The sequence below is a fragment of the Anguilla anguilla genome, chromosome 15 (genome assembly GCF_013347855.1).
Source record: "Anguilla anguilla isolate fAngAng1 chromosome 15, fAngAng1.pri, whole genome shotgun sequence".
Lineage (NCBI taxonomy): Eukaryota > Metazoa > Chordata > Actinopteri > Anguilliformes > Anguillidae > Anguilla > Anguilla anguilla.
The window spans coordinates 35,742,021-35,764,527 of record NC_049215.1 but is presented as its reverse complement, the minus strand read 5'-3'; the positions used below and the strand labels follow the sequence as shown (position 1 = coordinate 35,764,527).

Sequence of the window (22,507 nt, the reverse complement as noted above, 5' to 3'; positions counted from 1 at the left end):
TCCAAAGCAATAGGAATGTTTCTTATTGGATTTTTAAATTATCATTGTGCACTTATTAGTAAGTCCTATGTTTGTATATAAAATGAGGAATATCAGCAGATGAAAGGCCATGATTCATTATTATCATATCAGTTTTTATCATTTATTTTGTGAAGTTATCCTGCTGAGGTAAAAGAGAGAGATTAGGTCGGGAAGGCGGTGCTGTATGTGTCAGGCTATGAAGCCTGAACTGAAGAGACGTAGGCTAGCCTGTGAACCCCGTTGAATGCGCTGTGTAAGAAACGTGCCCGGGCAGTGGAGCTGATGCAGACTGGGGTCCAGCAGCGTCAGGTCATCGGTGGTGGCGGTGATGATGATGGTGGTGATGATGATGGTGTTCTCTCTCGATGCGGACGGCAGGAACGCGTCCCTGACAGCCCCTCCCCCGCCCCCTCCATGGAAGACGGGCGGAGACCGGGCAGCCACGCCTCGTCCCACAGGAGCAGCAGCGTGTCCAGCTCCCCCGCGCACACAGAGAGCTCCTCGGACAGAATCCGTAAGTCTTCACATCCATAAGTCCCCACATCCCCACATCCTTATGTCCTCACATCCCCATATCCTCACATCCTCACATCCCCACATCCTCACATCCCCACATCCTCACATCTGTAAGTCCTCACATCCCCACATCCTCACATCCCCACATTCTCACATCCTCACATCCGTAAGTCCTCACATCCATAAGTCCCCACATCCTCACGTCCCTACATCCTTATAACCCCACATCCCCACATCCTCACATCCCCACATTCTCACATCCTCACATCCGTAAGTCCTCACATCCATAAGTCCCCACATCCCCACATCCTTACATCCTTATAACCCCACATCCCCACATCCTCACATCCCCACATCCTTACAACCCCACATCCTCACATCCCTACATCCTTATAACCACACATCCCTACATCTCCACATCCACACATCCTCACATCTCCACATCCATACATCTCCACATCCCCACATCCTCACACCTCCACATCCATACATCTCCACAACCATACATCTCCACAACCCCACATTCCTGCATCCTTACATCATTTCAAATTACATTCCGAATATATTTTTTAAAATAATTATATATATTTATGTTGTTTTATTTTCTGTGGGGCTTCTCCTGATGTGCACGGCTCCCCTGCGTGAAGCTGTGCACCAGAACGGGCTGTCCATGAGCCAGGCCCTGCTGGGCCTGTCCCCCAGCATCCTGCCCGGGCCCAAGGAGGGGGACCTGGCCTGCCACGACCTGGGCCACGACGCCAAGAGGATACACCTGGAAAAAGGTCAGCGCCGCGCGCACCTGGCGTTTCAGCCTGCATAGTGTTTCAGTCTGCATAGTGTTTCAGTCTGTTTCAGCCTGCATAGTGTTTCAGTCTGAGTGGCGTTTCAGCCTGCATAGTGTTTCAGTCTGAGTGGCGTTTCAGCCTGCATAGTGTTTCAGTCTGAGTGGCGTTTCAGCCTGTGTGGCGTTTCAGCCTGCATAGTGTTTCAGTCTGAGTGGCGTTTCAGCCTGCATAGTGTTTCAGTCTGAGTGGCGTTTCAGCCTGCATAGTGTTTCAGTCTGAGTGGCGTTTCAGCCTGCATAGTGTTTCAGTCTGCATAGTGTTTCAGTCTGAGTGGCGTTTCAGTCTGAGTGGCGTTTCAGCCTGCATAGTGTTTCAGTCTGTTTCAGCCTGCATAGTGTTTCAGTCTGAGTGGCGTTTCAGTCTGAGTGGCGTTTCAGCCTGCATAGTGTTTCAGCCTGCATAATGTTTCAGTCTGAGTGGCGTTCAGCCTACATAGTGTTTCAGTCTGAGTGGCGTTCAGCCTGCATAGTGTTTCAGTCTGAGTGGCGTTTCAGTCTGAGTGGCGTTTCAGCCTGCATAGTGTTTCAGTTTGCCTGACGTTTCAGCACCTCCAGCTGCATTACGTTACATTACATCACATTACAGGCATTTAGCAGACGCTCTTATCCAGAGCAACTTGCACAGCTTTGTACATAGCATTTTACACTGCATCCATTTCTACAGCTGGACATATACTGAAGCAATGCAGGTCAAGTACTTTGCTCAAGGATACAACGGCAGTGTCCTACTTGGGAATCGAACCTGTGACCTTTAGGAGACCTACGCTGCATGGTGCTTCACTTTCTTCACGTCCCCTTATCCGCATCTATTTTGTAATATCCATTCATCAGCTGGTGCTTTGCATCTTTTACATTGTAAGCCAGAAAGTTTCAGTTTTAGTCAATGAAGCCAATGTCTTGACTTGGCTTTTCATTATTAGGCTCCATTTACTCTGTAAATACTTGACTGATATGGTCTGATATATGGTATCACAGTGTGATAGAGCGTGAAAACGGTCATAAGGCTAACCACAGCAAAAAAAAAAATAAAAAAAATCACAATGCAAAACAAAAAAATGAGCATTAAATAAACACTTAAGTTACAAACCTCTCTTGTCATTAAAACTGTGAATTGGCTCATGTACGCTGAGATGGCCATCTTCTCTGCTCTTGATTGCTTGATGAATGTGTGCATGTGATTAAGTGCACTGCTATCATTTTCAGACTAGTGGGCCCACGTGCAAGAGGAAATCACTCTTTTATTTAGTGAGGGGCGTTGGTTAGAGACCTTATCAGCTGAACCTTTCGTTTTATTAAATGTGTTCACAAGCTTTCCGGAGCTTGGTTGACTTCCTGTTTCTGGAGGCGGAGTGTCTAACCTTACCCAAAAAGGGCCGGTGTGGGTCCAGGTTTTTCATTTTAGCCCAGCACTAAGACACCTGATTCTACATATCAAGGTCCTGATTGGATGATTCGTTAATTCATTAAATCAGGTGTCATCGTGCCGGGCTAAAACAAACAAAAAACAACCTGTAAAAACTCCCGCCCTTTTTCAGATAAAATGTCCGTCACAGATCTCGTTAGTGACCAGCAGGCTTTTCCTGCTGAAATACTGGACCTAATCACTATTTTGCCTTTGAGCACTTTGAGTTTTTATATCGGCTGAAATCGTTCGCACCCGCACTACACCCTGCCATGGAGGGGGATCGAACCCCTGGCTATACGAGATTCTGCGTGCTTGTCCAATCTGGTATCTTACCTAGAATGCAAAGCAGTGTGTCTGCTTTGCTTCAGCGCCTACCTGTTCACTCAGCTGGTTGGCTTGGTAAAAAATGGTCTGACCCTTATAGCTTTTCTTTTCATCACGGTTCCACTCAGATATGTGTAAGGTGAGTGTTAAGGCGTTTTTAGCTTGTTACTGCTCCAGAGAGCATTTTAGTAATGAGCCTTCAGGCGTGTTTATTTCTGAAGGAATGAACCTGATATCTCAGAATGAAGGATGCTAATGTGCTCATACTGGAGCACTTTGTGTCATCTGTGCGACTAAAACTGATTATCCTAGAACTGCTCTTTAGGAGTAATGAGCTTCAAGAACCTTGCTATAGAAAGGTAGAAAGACTGGAATTTGTTCAGTATAAATTGCAAGTTTGAAAACTTGATCAGGTATCAACATGGGGTATCTGTGTAACACGGGGTGTGTGTCTAACACGGGGTATCTGTGTAACGTGGGGTATCTGTCTAACATTTGGAAACAAAAGGTTCCTATGAACCAGAAATGAAGGAGAGGTTAGCCACTGCAGTTTTCTCTCAAGTATTATTGAATCTGCTGCCATTTGTAGTAAATATTAAGTTTTCATTCGAATACTTCAGATGTCGTCTTCTATGGTGATACATTTATAAATCGTTGATAATTTCACAAAGCGTTTGTGGTGCATTGGGTCACACAGTCGCACAGTCATATCTGTCACAGAGTTAAAGTTAAAGAACATCTCACTCCAGCCCCTGAGTAAATAGCAGAGCCGTGCGTTCTCAGACGAGGGGGCGCGAGGAAGACGTGCTAACGATGTGAAGCCGCGGCGCGGACGCGTCGGGCGACGTTTTCCCCGTCGAGTTGCCCGAGGTGAAGCCCACTGCCGCACCTTTCTGGAGCCGCAGCGGGGAAGTGTCAGAATACTAATAATGAGCCTGATAGCACTCTTAATTCACAGGTCAAAGGTCAATAGTGCGTGTCATCCAATAAAAATAAGGGGGGGGGGGGGGGGAAAAGCTTTGGAGAGGCATTAGGATGTCGGAACAGCGCGTGTGTTTACCTTATTCAATGCCCGGCCTGGTCTTCCTCTTCTCTTTCAATTTGCATCAACCGTGTTTTATTTTATTTTTTTTCTCCCCCAGTCCTGGCGTATTAACACTGTGTGCTGCAGCCAGCCACCTTGAAATTGATGGTTGAACTAGATTGCCTAATGATTTTCATGGGATTTAAAAAGAACGGGGGGGAGAAGAGGGGGGGAAGAGAGAGAGAGAGAGAGAAAAACAATATATTGTTTCCTTGCGTGTGCCATTGCCGTTATTACTTGGATACTAAATTCCTAATATGTCACTCAGGTTGATTAGAATTCAGCGCTCTTCAATGTGTGAACCAGAGGTCTCAGACTGTGGAAAACATTTTTATAAAATAATCCATTAATGCAGAGGAGTACAGCTAAATTAGTTAGCAATTTGCTGAGCATGAATTAATGAACAGAGCTTCTCCCAGCTCCCAGAGTTGTAATTTTCATAATAACCTCAGACCTTTATTTGGCAGGTTGTTTAGTTTTTTCGTTTGAAGGTTTTCATTAGTCTAATGAGGACTCTGCAAGGGCGAACAGTCAGCACAATTTACATGGGGAAGCTATCATAATAAATGAGGCAATTTGAATAACACGCACAGGTTTATGCAGCGAGATGAGAGAGATTGTGCCGTGAGATCTGGAAGTAACCAATACATTAGACCGACTAATAACCAAAGTAATCCCAATAAAAGGCTTAAGTGAAGGGAATAAAATTAATGATATATATATTGAACTGTAATGATATGATACATGATGCATTAGATTAATAAAATAAATGTGTGCCATTGTTAAAGGAGCCCCACCATCCCAGCCTTTGTTTACTGCGCTCTTCTTAATTAGGGTTGTTCATCGGATCAGTTTGTTTAGACAAATGAGATAACATTCCAATGGTTTAATGATATGTCTCCACTTGTTTGATCTTTATGGTCTCGGCAGAGCATTAAATTAATTTTATGCATTATACTTTCAATACAGTGAATAGCAAAGCTAGTCCCCGGCATCCCTGAGTGTCTGAGCATGCACAACAGGCCCAATGACACGATGTGTTGCTCTGGACATTTTCTTCTTTAGTCTTTTATATTTTTTTTTTTTTTTTTTTTTTTTTTGCTTCGCTGTTTCTTTGTTGATCAAGGACAAAAGGCTGTCTTTCTCGGTGTAAAAGCCGTTTTTGAACTAGAGTGAGATGATGTTGCGTTAGCATATGTGCTGCTTGTGGTCTGTTTTCAGCCCAGTCGTTTTCTGCTACCGCGGTTAAAACCCCAGATTAAGTGACGTATCAGAGAAAACAAACAAAGACATAGAAAGTAAACCCCGTCTCGCGTGTTTACACTGAAACGCAACTAACTAATTGAACTGCTGCACAAAGGAAATCTGTCAGGACTGCTTCTGTGAAGCTTGAATTAATGGAACCGCGGGTAGCTGACAAACAAGGAAGTATGAAAGTCACAGAAGCCCTTTTTCTGCACGTCATTTATTTAACATTGTCTTTGTGCAAATGCCCCTGGGGTAAAACCAAATGTTATATATGCGTTGATATATTTTATTATTTTTCCAGGCGTAGACGCAAATTACAAAAAAAAAACAAACAAAAAAAAAAAGCACCAATTTACAGAATGTATCTGCAGATGATCTTTTCATTATGCTCTTTAAATGCAGATTTATAGTAAGCAGAATAACTAAAGCAGAGAGTGCCGTTTAAATAATAAAGTAAATACTGTGATCTATGCACTATAATATAATGCAATATATCCCCATAGCCCATAGTCTTCATGGTAAATGAGTCAATTAGTATTGTGTCTAAATCAATATAACTAGTAACTGCTCAACAAAGCCGTAAGCCCGTTTAAAATCGGTACTTACTATGTCTTACTGAGCAAGGTTTGTGTTGACTGGTTTACAGTCTAATTCATTAGTCTTCACTTCCAGATTTAAATTGCACTTGTCCGTGTCCAAAGTCATTGGACCAGTAGGGGGCAGCAGTGTTGCCTTTTTTTCAAAAGGGAAAATGTTCACCTGTGTTTGTAATGGAATTTACAGATAACCGCAACACCTCAGTCCCTGGTATCAGGTGATTATGAGAAAAATAAACATTTGTAAAACATATCGTGGAAGCATCCACGCGTTGATGATGCCACAATATCATGTCTCAATCCATCATATCCAAATAATTATATCGTGATATATGTAAATTTCTTTCAACATTTTTCAAGTTATTTTTTGCAAGGTAATGGTATCTGGATGGACACATTTTTGAGATTACAGCTCTCAAACAAGGCAGAGTGAATCAGGTGTATGCGTAATTGGCTAAGTAGTTTCCATCCACCAGTGCTCTGTTCTATGAAAGCAGTCTTGATGTCTGTGTGGCCAAGGTGTTCTTTAACATGTACAGCACAATTGGCAATGTCCTGAAAGGTACACCAGTTCAAATGAGCCTGCAAAATGTCCTCGGTATGTAGTATGGAGGCACTAGCACAAAGGGGTCTGTAGTCTTAAGAAAGCGCTCCCTCTTCAACGGTCTTATGGAAGAAGCGCTGGTCATAATTCAGCAAGGAACTCACAGACATCCTCCTTAAGCCGGGTTATAAATTTATCATCGATCTGTCTTCACATTTGAACATAACTGAGCCCATACAAGCCGAATCTCTCAACAGCTGGTTTTGGAGGTATGTTACTTGAAGCCCGGTTAACCTTGTTACTTTCCCTTACCTGTCGGTGTTCAGTTATCAGGAATTTTATCACTCAGTGATGCTGTTTATGTGGACCATTAAGGGGTCCATTTTTTCAATGTGCCCGTGGACCGCACTGTACAATGACACATAATTCTCCATAGCTTTTAGATTTTTCTCCAACTCTTTCCTTTCTTCGCAGTTTCACAGATGACACCATAACCAGAATGGACAGCAGTTGTGATCTGTTTGTTATTAAATGGACATTGGAAATTGTTCGCATGTCTTTCGTATGTATAGATAATTTGGGTGACACAGGAAAAAAACCCACAATCCTGTCTTTAAGAATACTGGATGTGTCTGTGATAAGATAAAAAATAAATAAGTGCCTTAATGAATTAAAAACCACATGCAAAGAAATTTACTTGAGTGAACTGTGTACATGATAATATCCATTCATGTTATGATTATTATGGTTATACTAATTATTCATAGTTATTAATTATTGAGTAATTCATATAATTATTAATTATTGATGCTGTTATATGGTAATGTAACGCTACCAGTTAAATTCAGCACGCAGGCATTTGAACATTTGCCTCTAATTATTTTGTTAAAAATCCTGAATTTCCAGTCAGACCTTCAGTACCATACCTTGCTGCAAATTTAAAGGCCACCTTGATGCACCATGCTGTTGGTTTGTGGGATGTAATATTAGGGGACATTTTTGAAGATAAAGCTTTTTTTCTTTTATAATTAATTAATGTATTAATTAATTAAAAAAAAAACTATTTTATTAACTTAGAAAATAGAAAAATTAGGGGCAATAGAAAAATTGTTGACTTGATTGATATCCCCAGCTACTGGTCTTAAAAAGCAGCAGTGGATATTTGGGTATTACTAGGGGAATTATGTGCAAACGTGGAAAAATCTGCCTAAATCGGCATACATTTAATAAATGTTAAACTGCCAATAGCCCTTCTGTCCTGTTTTAAAATGTCCTCACATTAACTCTTTGACCAACTGGAGTAGTCTAAATTACATTTTGCCAGTGCTTTCCTCTCAGACATCATCAGTGACACTTACAGGTTTAATGTGGATGAAGGATATTGTACAGCATGCTGCAACATCTTTCATCTCATCATGAGTAAGTGTGTTAAAATGTTTTAATTTTATAGGAATACCAGTAAAGACTGTTTGATTAATCCCCAACCGTTTCACGCCAGACACATTGAAATGGTGGCCATTTAATCTCCGCTTGCCTCTCAGGAACATGGAAATGGATTTAAGGTTCTGGCCCTGTTCAAGAGTGGCATTTATGGTCTGTACAGTACGTGTACATGCCTTTCTGATTTATGGGATTTCCTGGCTTTGACAGAGTTTAATTATATTTATGAATCTTAGTTATAAATATGAATTGAATAACAGTAATTTGATTTGAACGCTACGGGACTGCACAAACGTACAGCTGTATTTAGCTGTATTTATAGTGCTCTAACCTCACTGTGCGTGTTTGTTTTGATCAAAAACTATCGATATGACATTCAGTGTGCATTATTTATTATATTAGCATTTCAATAGTGGTTCTCAAGTGTAAATAATTTCAATATACACTGTTGTAATATATATATATATATATATTTTTTTTTTTTAATGGATTTTTAAGCATATCCTGTTAACATGTATTGTGTTGTGGAATAAGAAGTGAAAGGTTCAGAACTACTTCTTCAGACAGTGAGTTATCAGGACTCATTCTTCTAGGAAGACGAGTACTGAGGAGCGGTGAAATTGTGGAGTGTGGAAGTAGGGATATCACTCAGAGAATTTGCCAGCCAGTCAGTCTGTTGAGAAACAGAGCAGCATGTGTTTCACATGGTATGCTTCCATGTGGAACACACTTGAAAAATCTGAGATCCCACATCATGAGAAAGATAAAAAAGAAAGGCTTATCTTATATTGTGACGTATTTCAGTGACATGAAAAAAGGCAGATGGACATTGTCGTCTGAAGTGGAGGCTTTCACACCTGTTCTTCTGGAGTTCTGAGCTTGTTATAGCTTGTTGTTTTGCTAAATTTGGTGTGCACAAACATCCGGAATGATTCCAGAGTAGGCGCTTGTTTTTGACAGGAAGTACCTCCATGATGAGGGAAACCAGGAAGTGAAAATCACAGAACGTGTGCTGGAGGTTTGGGGAGGTGGGGAGGTGGAGGTTGGCGGCCCATATTAAATTGTGACTGCAGACTGGGAATTAGTAGAGCCAGATGTGCCAAATTAGGGTTGGAGTGAAAACCTGCAGGATGGTAGATCTCCAGGAACAGGGTTGGGAAGCCCTGCTCTAGCTGTTGAATGAGTTATGTCTTGTTAGGGTGAAAACCTACAGGATGGTAGATCTCCAGGAATAGGGTTGGTTACCACTGCTCTATATACATGTGTATTTCACGTTTTACTGTAACATGATGTGTAATGTTTTCTGTTAGGCTAGTTGTGACAAAGGCTTTTTCCCCCTTTGGTAGACAGAAGAATACACAGATGTGTAGAACTGAAGCTGAAGCAGATTTGAGTGTCATGACATCACTCTTTCATACGGGGAAGTGTTTTTTAAGCAGCTGGCAGGTGCACGTCCTGTCTCTTGTTTTTATTTCTGACATTCTGCAAAGAGAAGAAAGTTGAATGTGGGGGAAAAAGACTGAGAATGATGATCAAACGAAAGTAAAGTGACACACTTCTTTGGTTCTTTTTATTTCATTATGTTCAGGAAACAGAATGGATATTTTCATTTTCAGCAGTATGTATGTTACTATTTCTTTGCACACTAATACAGACAGTGTCTTCTATTGAAAGTTCATTTTTTTATTGTCAATGCTTTCTGCTTAGTGATAATGAATTGATTTTGTTTAATATTTTAATTAAGATGCACCAGTAAGGTGTTGTTGTTATTAGCTGATTCCCCTCCAATCTGCCATACAGTACGTTTTGGTGGGCAGTTGAAGGTGAATGCGTGAGCCAGCTTGTCTGTACCTGTGTTCCCCACCTTAGCGCAGTGTCACCTGCCGCTCAGTTTGAGTGCCTTGTGTTTGCTGGGAAACTGAGTCGTGGCTAAAATGTGAGAACCCACTGGAACTACCATAGATGTCAATAACTACTGATGTCTATGGTAGTTCAACAATAATGCTTTTCCATTTCATGAAAATGAGCTGCTGAATTTTTATTTTATTTTATTTATTTTGGAAAATGTCAGGGTTAAATGCAGCTCCTAATTTCTATTATTTTTTTCCAGTCAAAGTGGAAACTCTCTTTTTTCCCCAACTAAAGTTGAGTTGATCCCTCCATGGTATGTTTAATATCTTGCTAACGGTCTTAGGTGTAATCTTTTAGAAATGCTGTGCTGCATTGCCCTGTTAAAAATAATGACTCGGATTTCAACGGTTGCTTCACATCTGACGCAAGGTGCAGTGCCGTGTTCAGTGGAAGGGTTTGATGCTCTCTTTGATGCTCACATCGTTCACTCTCGATTCTGACTTAAAGCCTAGCTTATGCTGACTAGCCGAGTTTAGTATTTTTTTTTTTTTTTAAGTTCATTAGTCACAAGGAAAAGAAGGTAAGAAAAAAAAAAAAAAAAACAAGACGATGAGGTTATGATGATCAAACGTCCTGTCAGTATCCCCCTGATGGAGTGGGACGATGGGAGATTCTAATCGGATGCTGGATCAGTCAAACTTTGTGAGTGGGGAAGGCGCGGATGGGGCGGGACGGCGGGTTTGTCCTCAAGGGCGGCGTGGCTCTCCCGCACGCGCTCTCCTGCGCGAGCGGTCCGTGGCGTGACACCTCGGCTAATCAGATTTCACAAAAAGGAACGGATGCTTTTAGGAAAGCTGAAAAGAGACGCGTTCTTTTTCATCTTTGAAAATGCCTCTCGCGTGTGACAGAGCGCTTTCCCCTGCCAAGATGTGAGGCTTGGACGGGGGTGGGGTGGGGGGTAAATGTGCTGTGGTCAGCTCGCCGTGTCTGGTGAGAGAGAGGTAAATTTAATAATGTATTATCGCACTTTGGCGAAGGTGAAAATGTTTGCCTTCTTCTCTCGTTCCCTCGACACAGAATACAAATTGACTTTGAAAAACAAAAAATTTTTTTTTTTGCATTTTTCTGATCTTTCCTGATTTATGCCCATTGGGATTAAGTGGCCTGGTCATGTAGAAAATACGTAGGAAATCAGAGGCTTTCATAATGACATATGACAGAGCTTTGCAGTATCTGTAAATCTGCTTCTCTTTTTAGACGTGTTTGAATACTACCTGGTCAAAAAATAAGTCCTTTTTTTACACCCAGGAATTAAGTTTGTGTTACTTTATAAAGTAGAGCGATCATTTCCGTTTTCTAGGAGTGGTAAAAATCAGAGTTTATTACTGGTTTGTAATAAATTGAATTTAATAATTGCTGTCCACCCAAAACTCCATGTTGAGTTTTCATCTAATACTGCAGTGCTGAGTAAAGTCAAGCATGATGTTTAGTAGTTGTGTAATACCGTAAATAGTAGCATTTGAAAAATATTTGGAATCCTTGCTTACATCACTGTGGTCCTGTTTAGTTTGTATCAATCTGTGTTAAATGATCACTCCCGTGCTTTTCAGGATCTTAGTGGAAAATGAATGGCTTTTTCCTATGGCACCTTTCTGAACTATACACCTTCAGTGGCACATTATGTAAGTGGGTGGCAAGGCACTACTGCAATTGCATATGTTAACTAGTTTCAAAGTGTGTGTGTGTGTTTGTCTGTGTGTGTGTATGCGTGTGTGTGCACGCACATGTGAGTGTGTGTGTCTGTGTGTGTGTAGATGTGTTTGTGTGTGTGCACGTATGGTAGGTGTGTGTGTGTGTGTGTGTATGGTAGTTGTGTTTGTGTGAGTGTAGGTGTGTGTATTTCTGTGTGTGTGTGTGTATGTGTGTATTTCAGTATTTGTGTGTGTGTGTGTGTGAGTGTGTGTGTGTGTGTACACTATGCCCAGGTCTAATGCTATGTTATCTGGTGGCATGCCATTCCCATGAGCTCACTATGTAGGGTCAGTGCTCCAGTGCAGGGTCATCACCCCAATCCATCTGGGTAATAACGTGTGCCAGGAAGGTAAAGGGGTCTGCTCCTGGGGTATTTGGTCTGAATAAGCTGCAGAGTAGCCCCCACAGATTCTACCCCTGGGGCCTCTCGGACACGAGGGACCTGGTCCTGGTTCCTAATGGGCCCTGGTGCTGGTTCCTAACGGGCCCTGGTCCTGGTTCCTAACGGGCCCTGGTGCTGGTTCCTAATGGGCCCTGGTCCTGGTTCCTAACGGGCCCTGGTGCTGGTTCCTAACGGACCCTGGTCCTGGTTCCCAATGGGCCCTGGTGCTGGTTCCTAACGGGCCCTGGTCCTGGTTCCTAACAGGCCCTGGTCCTGGTTCCTAACGGGCCCTGGTCCTGGTTCCTAATGGGCCCTGGTCCTGGTTCCTAACGGGCCCTGGTCCTGGTTCCTAATGGACCTGGGAAGCTAACAAATTTGTAGGTGGACAGTGTGAGGATCTTGGCCACTGAGTTCACTCAGGAGGACTGTGCCCCAGCCAAATCTGTACTCTTTAACCCAACCTAGCAGCAGGAGCTCTCCTAAAAATATGTGGGTGGTTCACCCAGGGTTAAACGTTGAATCATCCTTTGGTTGTCTTCCAGATATAAAGAAAGAGTTTTCATGTCCTCTAACTCCCCTGATGCCCATCTTCTGGCTGTTTTAAGATTCATGCTCATTTTTTTCACCAGTGTCTTCGGTGTAATTTGCTTATTCACACACTTTGAGCCACAGCTTCTCATACATTGATAAAGCCAATGAGTAGGCAATGAAGAAACTTTCATTGTGTGTGTGTGTGTGTGTGTGTGTGTGTGAAATGTCTGTTTATGTGACTCTTAAAATAGCTGTGCCAAACACACACACACAAACCTGAAATAGAAGCACGGTAGCCTTGTAACGTCAGATTGGCAGGTTGTTTGTGACAGTGTTATGGACAAACAGAAGCAGTATAAACAATATGAAAACTCGTCATGTGACGAAGACCCATTTCCTGCTGTCTTGTGTGGCAGGAAACGGTTCAAACCCCTTCACCACCCGTCTTTTACAGAGCACAGTTTTCACTGAACACACTGCCAGTCCTGCTCTAAAATAAACCGTCCTTTTTTAATTAACAAATCAAACAATCCAATGACAGTGGCTATCAGTAGTATTTATAACACAGATTATTTTACTCCAATTAAAATTCAGTAGATATAGCACCATGTCTAATACCCTGTCTATTTTAGCCGCTGCTTCAAGCAAATTGGTTATATCAACTATTTGAGAAGTGTGAGACAAGTTGAATGCCATACACATTTTTGGAAGTGATATTTTATGTTATGAGGTACCTTTATAAGGAGTTGCTTCAAATTTTATATAATATGACCTGGATTCAATCAAAATGGGTTCTTATCTGTCTCTCTGTGAGTTTTTAGGTATGCTAGTGTTGGTTCACAAAAGCAGTTTTGGCGAGTGATCATCAAATTAATTCAGTTAATTCTGTTTTTGCAGCACAATTGATTTTAATTGTTAGTCACCATTTTAAATTGGATCCAAGCCCATGCCTTGTTGAAACACCTGTTAAAGGTGTTGAATATCTTTAGACCTTTGAAGTTTGTGAACATCTGTGATTAAATCACCAGAGATATTGTTGAATGTTGGTGCAATTTGCACAGATCGCATCTGTTTGTACCAGAGGACCCAAGCAGCTTTTTCCAGCATGTTTATATAATGTCCATATGAATATTTTTAGGCTCGCAGATTGTGAGGTTATATTCTAAAATTAGTCCTTGACACTGCGTTGCATAATTTTGTGGCAAAAAAAAATAACATGTAATATGGACTTTTAAGTTGTAACTTAATGCAAACATTTAGTATCCAAATAATTTCTGTTTTGTTCATTGCATTGAGCGTATCCCTTATAAACAAGGCACAGATACATTTTTTAAATACATTTTAGTTTAGAGCAGATTTCAGCCTAGATCTTCACTCATGGCTTCTAAGTTGAGTGCCACTTCAGAGTCTCAATACTGATATGCTGATATATATGTTTCATATCTCCGCTCCTCTTATGCACCAGAAATGTAGCAGGTTTAATTTACATTGTTTGAAGAAAAGTGATGAGAAGTACCTTATGAAGCTTTGTCATGTTCTGAATGAGCCGTTTCTTTCATAAGTGCTCCTCAGCTGGTTTACTGTAGACTTCTCCATCAGTAGTATATGCTACTAAAACCACAGCTTTGGCCTGTGATCTGCCTAACCGTAGTGAATTTTCATCTTGACTGTGAAAAATAAAAGGGAAGAAAGTCTTACACTTCTTTCTTTGACGACAAATGTGTGAAACGAGAAAGTGGTGCAAATACAAAACTCAAACGCACGCTGCCGTCGGATTTAATTACCGTTATGGAATATGATCTATAAATGTGCATTTAACACTAATAAGAAAAGTGGAACAGTTGCATTTATGTCCAATATGCTTCTTAAGCAGATTTACTTACTAACAAAGGGGATGCTGTATTAATTCAGTCACAATGATTTTAATTAGCATTAACAGCGGTAGTTACAACAAAATCATAAGTAATACTGGAATTGTAAACACCAATTAGCTTTTATCAAAATTTAAATTAAGTTAATCTTGTACAGTTGTGAAAAATCTGTCCTTTCCTCTGTGTGCATTGCGGAGAACATATTTTTCTCTGTGTGCCTTTTGACAGAAGCGCCATTGCTTAGGAAGCAAACGCACTCAGCAAGTCATTTGTGATTCAAAGTATGAAATAATACATACAATGGCAATTTTCCCAGTTGGGTGTCAGAAAGGGTTGACCCCTTCATGAATTTTTTATTTGTTTCTGTGTTTTTATGCCCTCATAAACATAATTAAGGAACTATACTGTCTGCTTGTTTATATAAATCTTTTTTTTCATGCATGAACAATAATTGTGTTTTTGCTGCCAAAGCAGTGTGTACGCGAATGCAAATTTCTGTCTTCCGTTCAGTCCAGCTGCTGCCCACCTTTCCATAAATTTAAGAATGGAATTAAAGCAAGTTTTACTTTCTTTTTTTTTTCCCCCAGCGACAGTCAGTACGTGATGTTCTGTTTAAACGCGTAAAGAATCCGACACTTTTAGTGTGTTACTGGAAGTTAAAGGCACTGTGAGTTGTGATCGAACCTTTTTTAGTTTCAGGGTGATGAGCCGCGTTCGCCGGGACAGCTAAACGGGGGTTTATGGGAAACCTCCGCTTCCTCCTCCTCCTCCTCCGGACCGTCCCGGGGTTCTTGTTTTAGGGTTTGAGGACGTTGCGAGTCAAACCTTTAAATTTTCACCGCGCTGTAATTACTGGGCGATACTTAGCCTTTTATATCCTCTAACTGTGAAGTAAATCAGGCCTAATAAAAAAGAATAGGGGAGCGGGAATAAGACGTGCCGCGGACTGTTTCCCTGCGTTTTAATGGCCCCGCTCCGGCGTTTCAGCGTCTTAGCCAGGATTCGAGTCACCTTGACTTTGCGGCAGCGGCGGAGAGTCGGTTGCTTATCCTCCCGAACCCCGGCCTGTCAATTAGGTGTTTAAAAATTAATCTCTTTAGCTGGAAATACCGCGCCGCCGTTTCCCCCGTCTGCAAATGGAGTGTTATTAATTCCTGCAGCGCAAAGCCAGTGTTATGAATAATGTTATCAAAACAGATTTCCACACGTTTAACATGGCGCCCGGTTAAGTATTTTTATAGCTGTGAAGGAAGTGAGACTGGATTTGCATCCATTTGTGGGGAGATAGGAGTCAGCCGAGGTTCTTAAGCCCGGCTTTTTTTAAAGTTTACATTTCCATTTCCTTTTTTTTTGTCTTTCATCTTTTTTTTTTTTTCTTTCTGAAAAGCCGCTCGGCACACACTGAGTCTGGACCGGTGCCAGTCTCGACTGAGCGGAGCAACATCCATATTCCTCCTTGGGTTGCCGTGCCACAGGACTGCATTAATATGTCTGCCCGTATCCTCTGAGCGTGGGGCGTTCGGCTGCAGTCACGTAGCGCTGTCTCTCTCTCTCTCTCGCTGTCTCTCTCACTCTCTCTCTCTCTCTCTTTCTCTCGCTCTCTCTCTCACTCTCTCTCTCTCTCTCTCTCTCCCTCTCCCTCTCTCTCTCTATCTCTCTATCTCTCTCTCTCTCTCTCACTCACTCTCTCTCGCTCTCTCTCTCTCTCTCGCTGTCTCTCTCACTCTCTCTCTCCCTCTCCCTCTCTCTCTCTCTCTCTCTCTCTCTCTCTCTCTCCCTCTCCCTCGCTCTCTCACTTCCGCGCTCTCTGCTGGGCGTGCGAGCTCCTCTGTCACAGTTTCCCTGGGAAAAAACAAAAAGGTGCTGATATTTGTGTCATCTTGTGTTTGCTTGTTTGAAAAAATGAGCACCTCTCTTTCATAAGTGTCCTTTAAAATTGAGGACATGATAAAATATTTAAATTAAATTAAACTGCTAATTAAACTGTCATGAATAAATAAGTTTACCAAATTATCATTTTGTCACAGCTTAGTGGTTGTGATCACAGGAAAAATGCCAATAGAGAAACAGCAATAGTATTGTTTCTATGGATGAGGGGCCAATTAAAACAATCAGAAATGTATTGTGTACATAAATATAGATTTTTATATATGAGTTGCACTGTGTCAGTGTTATGGGCAATAGGATGTGTGTGTGTGTGTGTGTGTGTGTGTGTGAGTGTGAGTGTGAGTGAGTGAGTGAGTGAGTACTCATGCACCCTCACTTTGGCTGGTGAAGTGTGGTCGTTGTATACCTCCTTTATATACATTTTTCCTTTATGGCTGGATTATGGCTGTTTCCAGGCCTCAGAGGCCTGCATTTGACCTCACAGGCCTGCATTTGACCTGAAGCCTGCATTTGACCTCACAGGCCTGCATTTGGCCACTTTGAAACAACAAAAGATTATTCAAAGTGGACTCTGGTTCAGTTTAACTACAGTGTGCTTTGTCCTTGACTTTTAGTTATGCCTTTTTAAGCAAGTGTTACATTTTTTCAGCACACATTTTATGATTTTGAACACTGTATTCCATGAAAAAAATGCCCCTTTCTGTAATTCTTTAGCCTCATCTGTATTACAGGAAGTGCATTGTGATTGGTTATAGTCTGAGCAGGCCACATCTCCTGTAGGTGTTACTCTACCCAAATACGTTTTCATTAAATTGTATAATATCAAAAATTGGCATTCAGATAAAGCCTGATCTAATTTCTAATTCACCAAATTTTTCTGATCTGTCAACATTTATACAGAATCCTTTTTTTTTTCTTCAACCCCCCCCCCCCCATCATGGTGTGCGTCCACCGCGAAACAGAAAGCGGGGCTTTTACGCGGCCGTCTCAAAACGGCCGCGCGATCCTTCAGACCTTTAGACCTGAAGCGAGGCGGCGGGGACACGCCCGCTGCCTTCATTCCCCAGCAGAACCGCTGGCTTCCAGCGAATGAGCACGCTGACCTTTATGCAATAAATATGACGCGCGGAGTATAAATACTGGCCGTATCTTGTCCTTGGATGTTGCGGTTCGGCCCACTAAATTTTCCGCGCTCCCTATTTTTACAGCTGAGAGCTATCGGCGTTCTCTGCACTGCCCTTTATTGTTTGTTGATGTATATTTAGGGTTACACCTGCTTTAATAGATTGGGTTTCGCAGAGTGTTTTCAGTCTAAATGCGGTCAGCGCCATTATCGTTTGCTCTGTCATTTTTGAGCCCGGCGTCGTCGCTAGCTCTGTAGACCGCGTGTTCTGCGCAGGGCTAATTGTCTCCTCGTTTGGAGCTCGGACATTTTGAAATGAAACCTCCTCGTTGCATCCGAGGCGATATTTGCTTAAATGCGATTACCCTGAGAAGAGCCCGGAAAGTGCTTTCTTTAGCACGGGGTGTCGTAGCGCTACAGCACGCTTATTGTTTTATGACATGTAATGCACGCGGGTTTTTTCATAATGCATTCTGATGCGAGTGCATGTGCACACAGGCATACCGTATGTGTTGGTTCATTTGCGCTTCAAGGCCTCACGAATTTGCCTGTTTTTATTTTTATTTTTTCCTTCCTGAATCGAGTTTTGGGGGCCGGTGCTGAGGACACATATATATATATATATATTCCGATTTTTGAGTGTTGCTTTATTTTGTACGGTGAGCTCTGAATTTATGAGTCCTGGACGCTGGATCCACGCGTCTGTGGAGCCGGCTTCCTCCGGCCTTGAGAATGCGGATCCATTTATTAAGCCAAAGCGAAGAGGACTCATTATTTCACCGACGGTGGGAGAGCGGTGACACTCCGAATTGGTTATTAATGGTAAAGCTCTGTCGTAGGGCTGTTGAAATTTAATGATATCCTACGAGAAAATATGAGGGTGTCACTTTCCAAAAAGTCATGCTAAATGTCAGCTTTTTAAAGTCCTGACGCTAATTTTATGCCTGTGCACAGTGGTGCTTCGGAGAGCGTTTAGGAAAACACGGGCCAGTGAGCCTGCTTATTATCCCGCTCACCTTCTCTCCTCTCTCCAAATGGGTTTGTGCAGCAAGCGATTTAATCTCTAAATGTAGGGAACATTAGGGGAGGGATGCGGAGGGGAAAAAAGGGAAAGGCGGAGATAAGGGGATGGCGGGAGCCGGAGGTAAGCTGCAGATCCGAGCACAGACCGCTCGACCGCTCCACTCCGTCTCTCCGAGGGGCCGGGCGCAAGGCTTCGTTTGCATCTCCGTGATCCAGCGCTTTGCTGACGTGTTCATAGCGCTGCTGTACAGGTGCACACTCTTTTTATTATTATTATTATTTCTGACAGTGCAGGACGTGTGCGAGGCAGTAATATGACCTTGCCGTATCGACTCAATATGGAGCCCCTTGTAGTGTTTATGCAGATACTGTGTTTGTGCGCTGGGCTAGATGTGGGGATGAAAGAACTATTACCATCACATGTTTATGCCATTACTTTAGATTTTTAAGCTTTGGTGGCCAGCTAATGCCAGCCGTTGTGAAAATGAACACTACGTCGACTGTATCATTTTTAACCGCGCTATGCAGTATGTACTAAGTACACTATAGCTTCGGACTAAAAACTAAACGTTAAATTTTCCGTAAACACCTCGACGTCGGCGAGGGAGTTGCTCTCTGAGCCGAGCGGGGTGGGAGTCGTTACCCGTCTCCCGCACACATCATGGCTCTATTAATAAGAACAAATATGCAGAATGAGGCGCGGTTCTCCGCGCTCCGACCCAAAGGTCATCAGCGGCGGAACGGCGGCTGGGCGCTCCTTCAGTAACACTGGCAGGTGGAATTAAATTTAATTGTGCGCTGAAAGCGCCTCTCTGCCTCGTGGGGGGGAGGGGGGGAGGGGGGGGGGGCGGGGAGCTGACGTCTGCCAGGTTTTTAGCCTCCCGCTCTCCTGCTGGGAAGAATGCAGGTTTGCAAGGACACTGGCTTCACCTGTCAATATATCACCGTGACTGCCCTGGAAAACCGTGCCCTGCCCCCCCCCCCCCCCCCCCCGCCTTCACCTCCCAGCTCTGAGGGGGCTGTTTGCACAAAGGAGGAACGCCGGAGACGAGACAGACCCATTCTACTGCTCCAGCACCTCGAATTGAAGAGTTTGGTGGTGAAAGGCCCTCTGGGATTGCTTGTTCATATGCAGGACCTCCTAAAGCATATGGCACATTCCCAATTCGCAAGGTCAATTACAGCCGTTTATATGGATCTTTATTTATTCAGTTTTTTTTTGCATTTGCATTTGCAAATTGTCTTTCTGTAGACCTGTCTGAAAACAGCCCTTTCTCATCTCACCGGCTGTAGGTCGGCTGAAGGGTCTGTCTGTCTGTTCACACAACATTTCCGTCAACAACAGTTTTTAAGGTTTTGAATTTGCTTGTCCTTCCCTAGTATATGTACTGAGCCCAGAGCTTACAACAGTATAAATCTAATAGCATGTAAATTGGAGATAAGCCCGTAGCCCTCTGAGTGATATTTTTCTCCTCCATAGTTTGTCAAGTCAATTCCTAACCCACCGTCTTAGCGGCGAAACACAAAATAAGGACAGAGAAAATTAAGTGGAAAAGTGATTTATCACCGCTACTATACTGTCAAGGACTCCAGAGCTGCTAAGAGAGGAGCTGGGGGGGTGGGGGGGTGGGGGGGGGGGGGGGGGGGGGGGGGGGAGGGAGGGGGGGCATTATTTTAAATTATGGCATTACATTCAGAATGAATTGTATTTACAGCGTCCCATTTTTATTTGTGGCTCCTATTATCCGGCGAAACAGTTGTGCATGAAATGTTGTCTGTGACACAGGTGACCTGAAAGGATTTCATAAGTATTTCAGCGCGGCGAGAGAGAGGGGGAGAGAGAGAGAGATCGAGAGAGAGGGAGAGAGAGGGGGAGAGAGAGAGAGAGAGAGGGAGAGAGGGAGAGAGGCTGTCGCATCTGCCGCTGGCACGACGACTGGAGAAATATTACCTGGAAATGGGGTGCTCAGTCCCACCCGATCCGTCGGTTCGGCGTCTGTCACTGTAATTAAGTTGCAGTCGACGATTCCGAAACCAACGGCGAGAAGTAAACATCGGAGCGTGTGCCAATGTTTAGAGCCCCCCCCCCCGTTCCCCCCCCCCCCCCCTTCCGATACGAGTGGGAAACAGGCCGGGGAATGGGCCGGGAAATGGGCAGGCCGGGCTTTTGTGAAAATGACATATTGTGTAGAGTGTGCTTAGCGATGGAAATTCATTTATTTAGTGACATTGCCACACTGAGCTGAAATGCCAAGCGCAGAATGTAATGTGCATTGCTGGCCGCATTGCCGTTTTTTATTTTATTTATTTTATTTTTTTTACAAGTACCACACGTTGGCTGGGGTTCGCTTGTTCAATTGCGCTAAACTTTGAAAATCAAAAGCAATAATTTTTGTTTTATTCACACAGTTTGCCGAGTTCCCTAATGACCAAACACTAACTTGCCAAGCTGAGTTTGTGAAGAAAAAAGTGTTTTACTTGTAAATCCACAGTTTAAAACAGATTTTGATTGAATCCAGGTTCCATTGTGTCACTATGTAGGATTTGGTTCATTGAAACCATGGAGTGTTCTTTTTTAAAATGTATTTGGCTGTATCAGCTGCCTTACCTTGGGCTAGTCCATACTCAATGACGGATCCATTGTTGAATCTCTGCTTGGTGAATAGCGTGTCCCATTGCAGGTGTGTGTATTCTAAAGAGAAGGGTCTCGTCAGGACTGCACATTTACCTGTAGGATCTGCAGGATACATTTTAAATGATCAGGAATACTTTCACACCTTGCCAGGTGGTTTCTGGCCGTAGATTAAAGAGAAATATTTATTTGAATCATGTAGTCTACTGAACAATTACATCAGAAGTTGCTGATTTGGAGATTATGAATCCTGCCACTACTTATTGGGAAATATTTATCAGGTTTCAGCTGTAACGCTTGTAGTTGGCAACTGCAAGGCGAAGGTAAAGAAGCACAAGTACTATACTAAAATACTGCAATACTGATACAGCAAAGAGAAGCAACAATCCAACAGGGCTTGTTCAAAAACCAGAGTCAACCATGGAACTGCTTTTCCTCGATGCCGACAGGTATCCAGAAACAGAGATAAAACATAAACGGATAGACGGCATAAATATAGGTAAAGAAATTTAAACAAAGGTGAACGGGCTGAGGATGGAGGAGGAGATTCTTTTCTTGTAAACAGGGGATCACAGCAAGGCTAAAAATCTTGCCTTTAACATTTTCCATTCTGAGTATTCGAGTAGCTTCAATGCTGAAGCTAAAACAAAATTCAGGATATTCGTGCAGCTAGGGCTCACAGAACACTTTATGTTGACTGATGATTTTAGATATTTATTTTTCACTGGCAATATAATTCAGACAAAGTAAAATATTTATGTACTCAGCAAGATAAGATATTGATAATTGTGTTTTTGTGTTAAGTGAATTACCACTGAATGGTCATCAAGATTGATCAAACAAGTCTTACATTTTGAAATGTGTAAAGGTTTGCATTTGTTTTCATAATTTAAATCTTTAATCGATATGTGCGAATTTAAAATGATTTGTGTGTGTGCGTGTGTGTGCACATATGCATGCATATGCATATGTGTGTGGGGGGGTGTGTGCATGCATGAATGTTTTTCATCATCAAAAATTCCCTGTTACTCAAAATTGCTTAGAGGGAAGGCCAACTGTGTCTAAACAGTCATTTGTTTAACGAATGATTTATGATCATTGTCAAACAAGGGACATGCTAACAAATCAATTACATTTCTCTAAAGAGAAAGCCTGCCTGGTCTTTTACATACTGTACCGCACTGCATTCTGGGAGTCCTACCCTTGTGTTTGTGCTGGGGCAGGAAGTTAGAATACAGAGCTCCAGGTGCCATTCTAAGAAGAAGAACTCAGTTCTGCTAAAAACCTGTGTGGTTCCTTTCGCTCAAGGACCTTGCTTTGTGTGTGTGCGTGCGTGCGTGCGTACGTGTGTGTATATGTGTATATGTGTATATGTGTGCTCACATGCTTTTGTGCATGTGTGGGTGGATGTGGGTGCAAGAATGTGTACTTGT

General features: G+C 42.6%; 1 protein-coding gene across 2 annotated transcripts in view; it reads left to right on the top strand.

The window, feature by feature from the left end:
- The window catches only part of LOC118213947 (dachshund homolog 1-like), a 164,760-nt gene that overhangs the window by 115,630 nt on the left and 26,623 nt on the right, over positions 1 to 22,507 (top strand). Inside the window, exons 5-6 of one of the 2 annotated variants that reach the window (XM_035393225.1) lie at positions 400 to 535; positions 1,149 to 1,319. In XM_035393225.1, coding sequence (XP_035249116.1) covers positions 400 to 535; positions 1,149 to 1,319 — 307 coding nt within the window. The remainder of the gene's footprint in view (positions 1 to 399; positions 536 to 1,148; positions 1,320 to 22,507) is intronic. The other variant, XM_035393226.1, reaches the window with a different exon arrangement.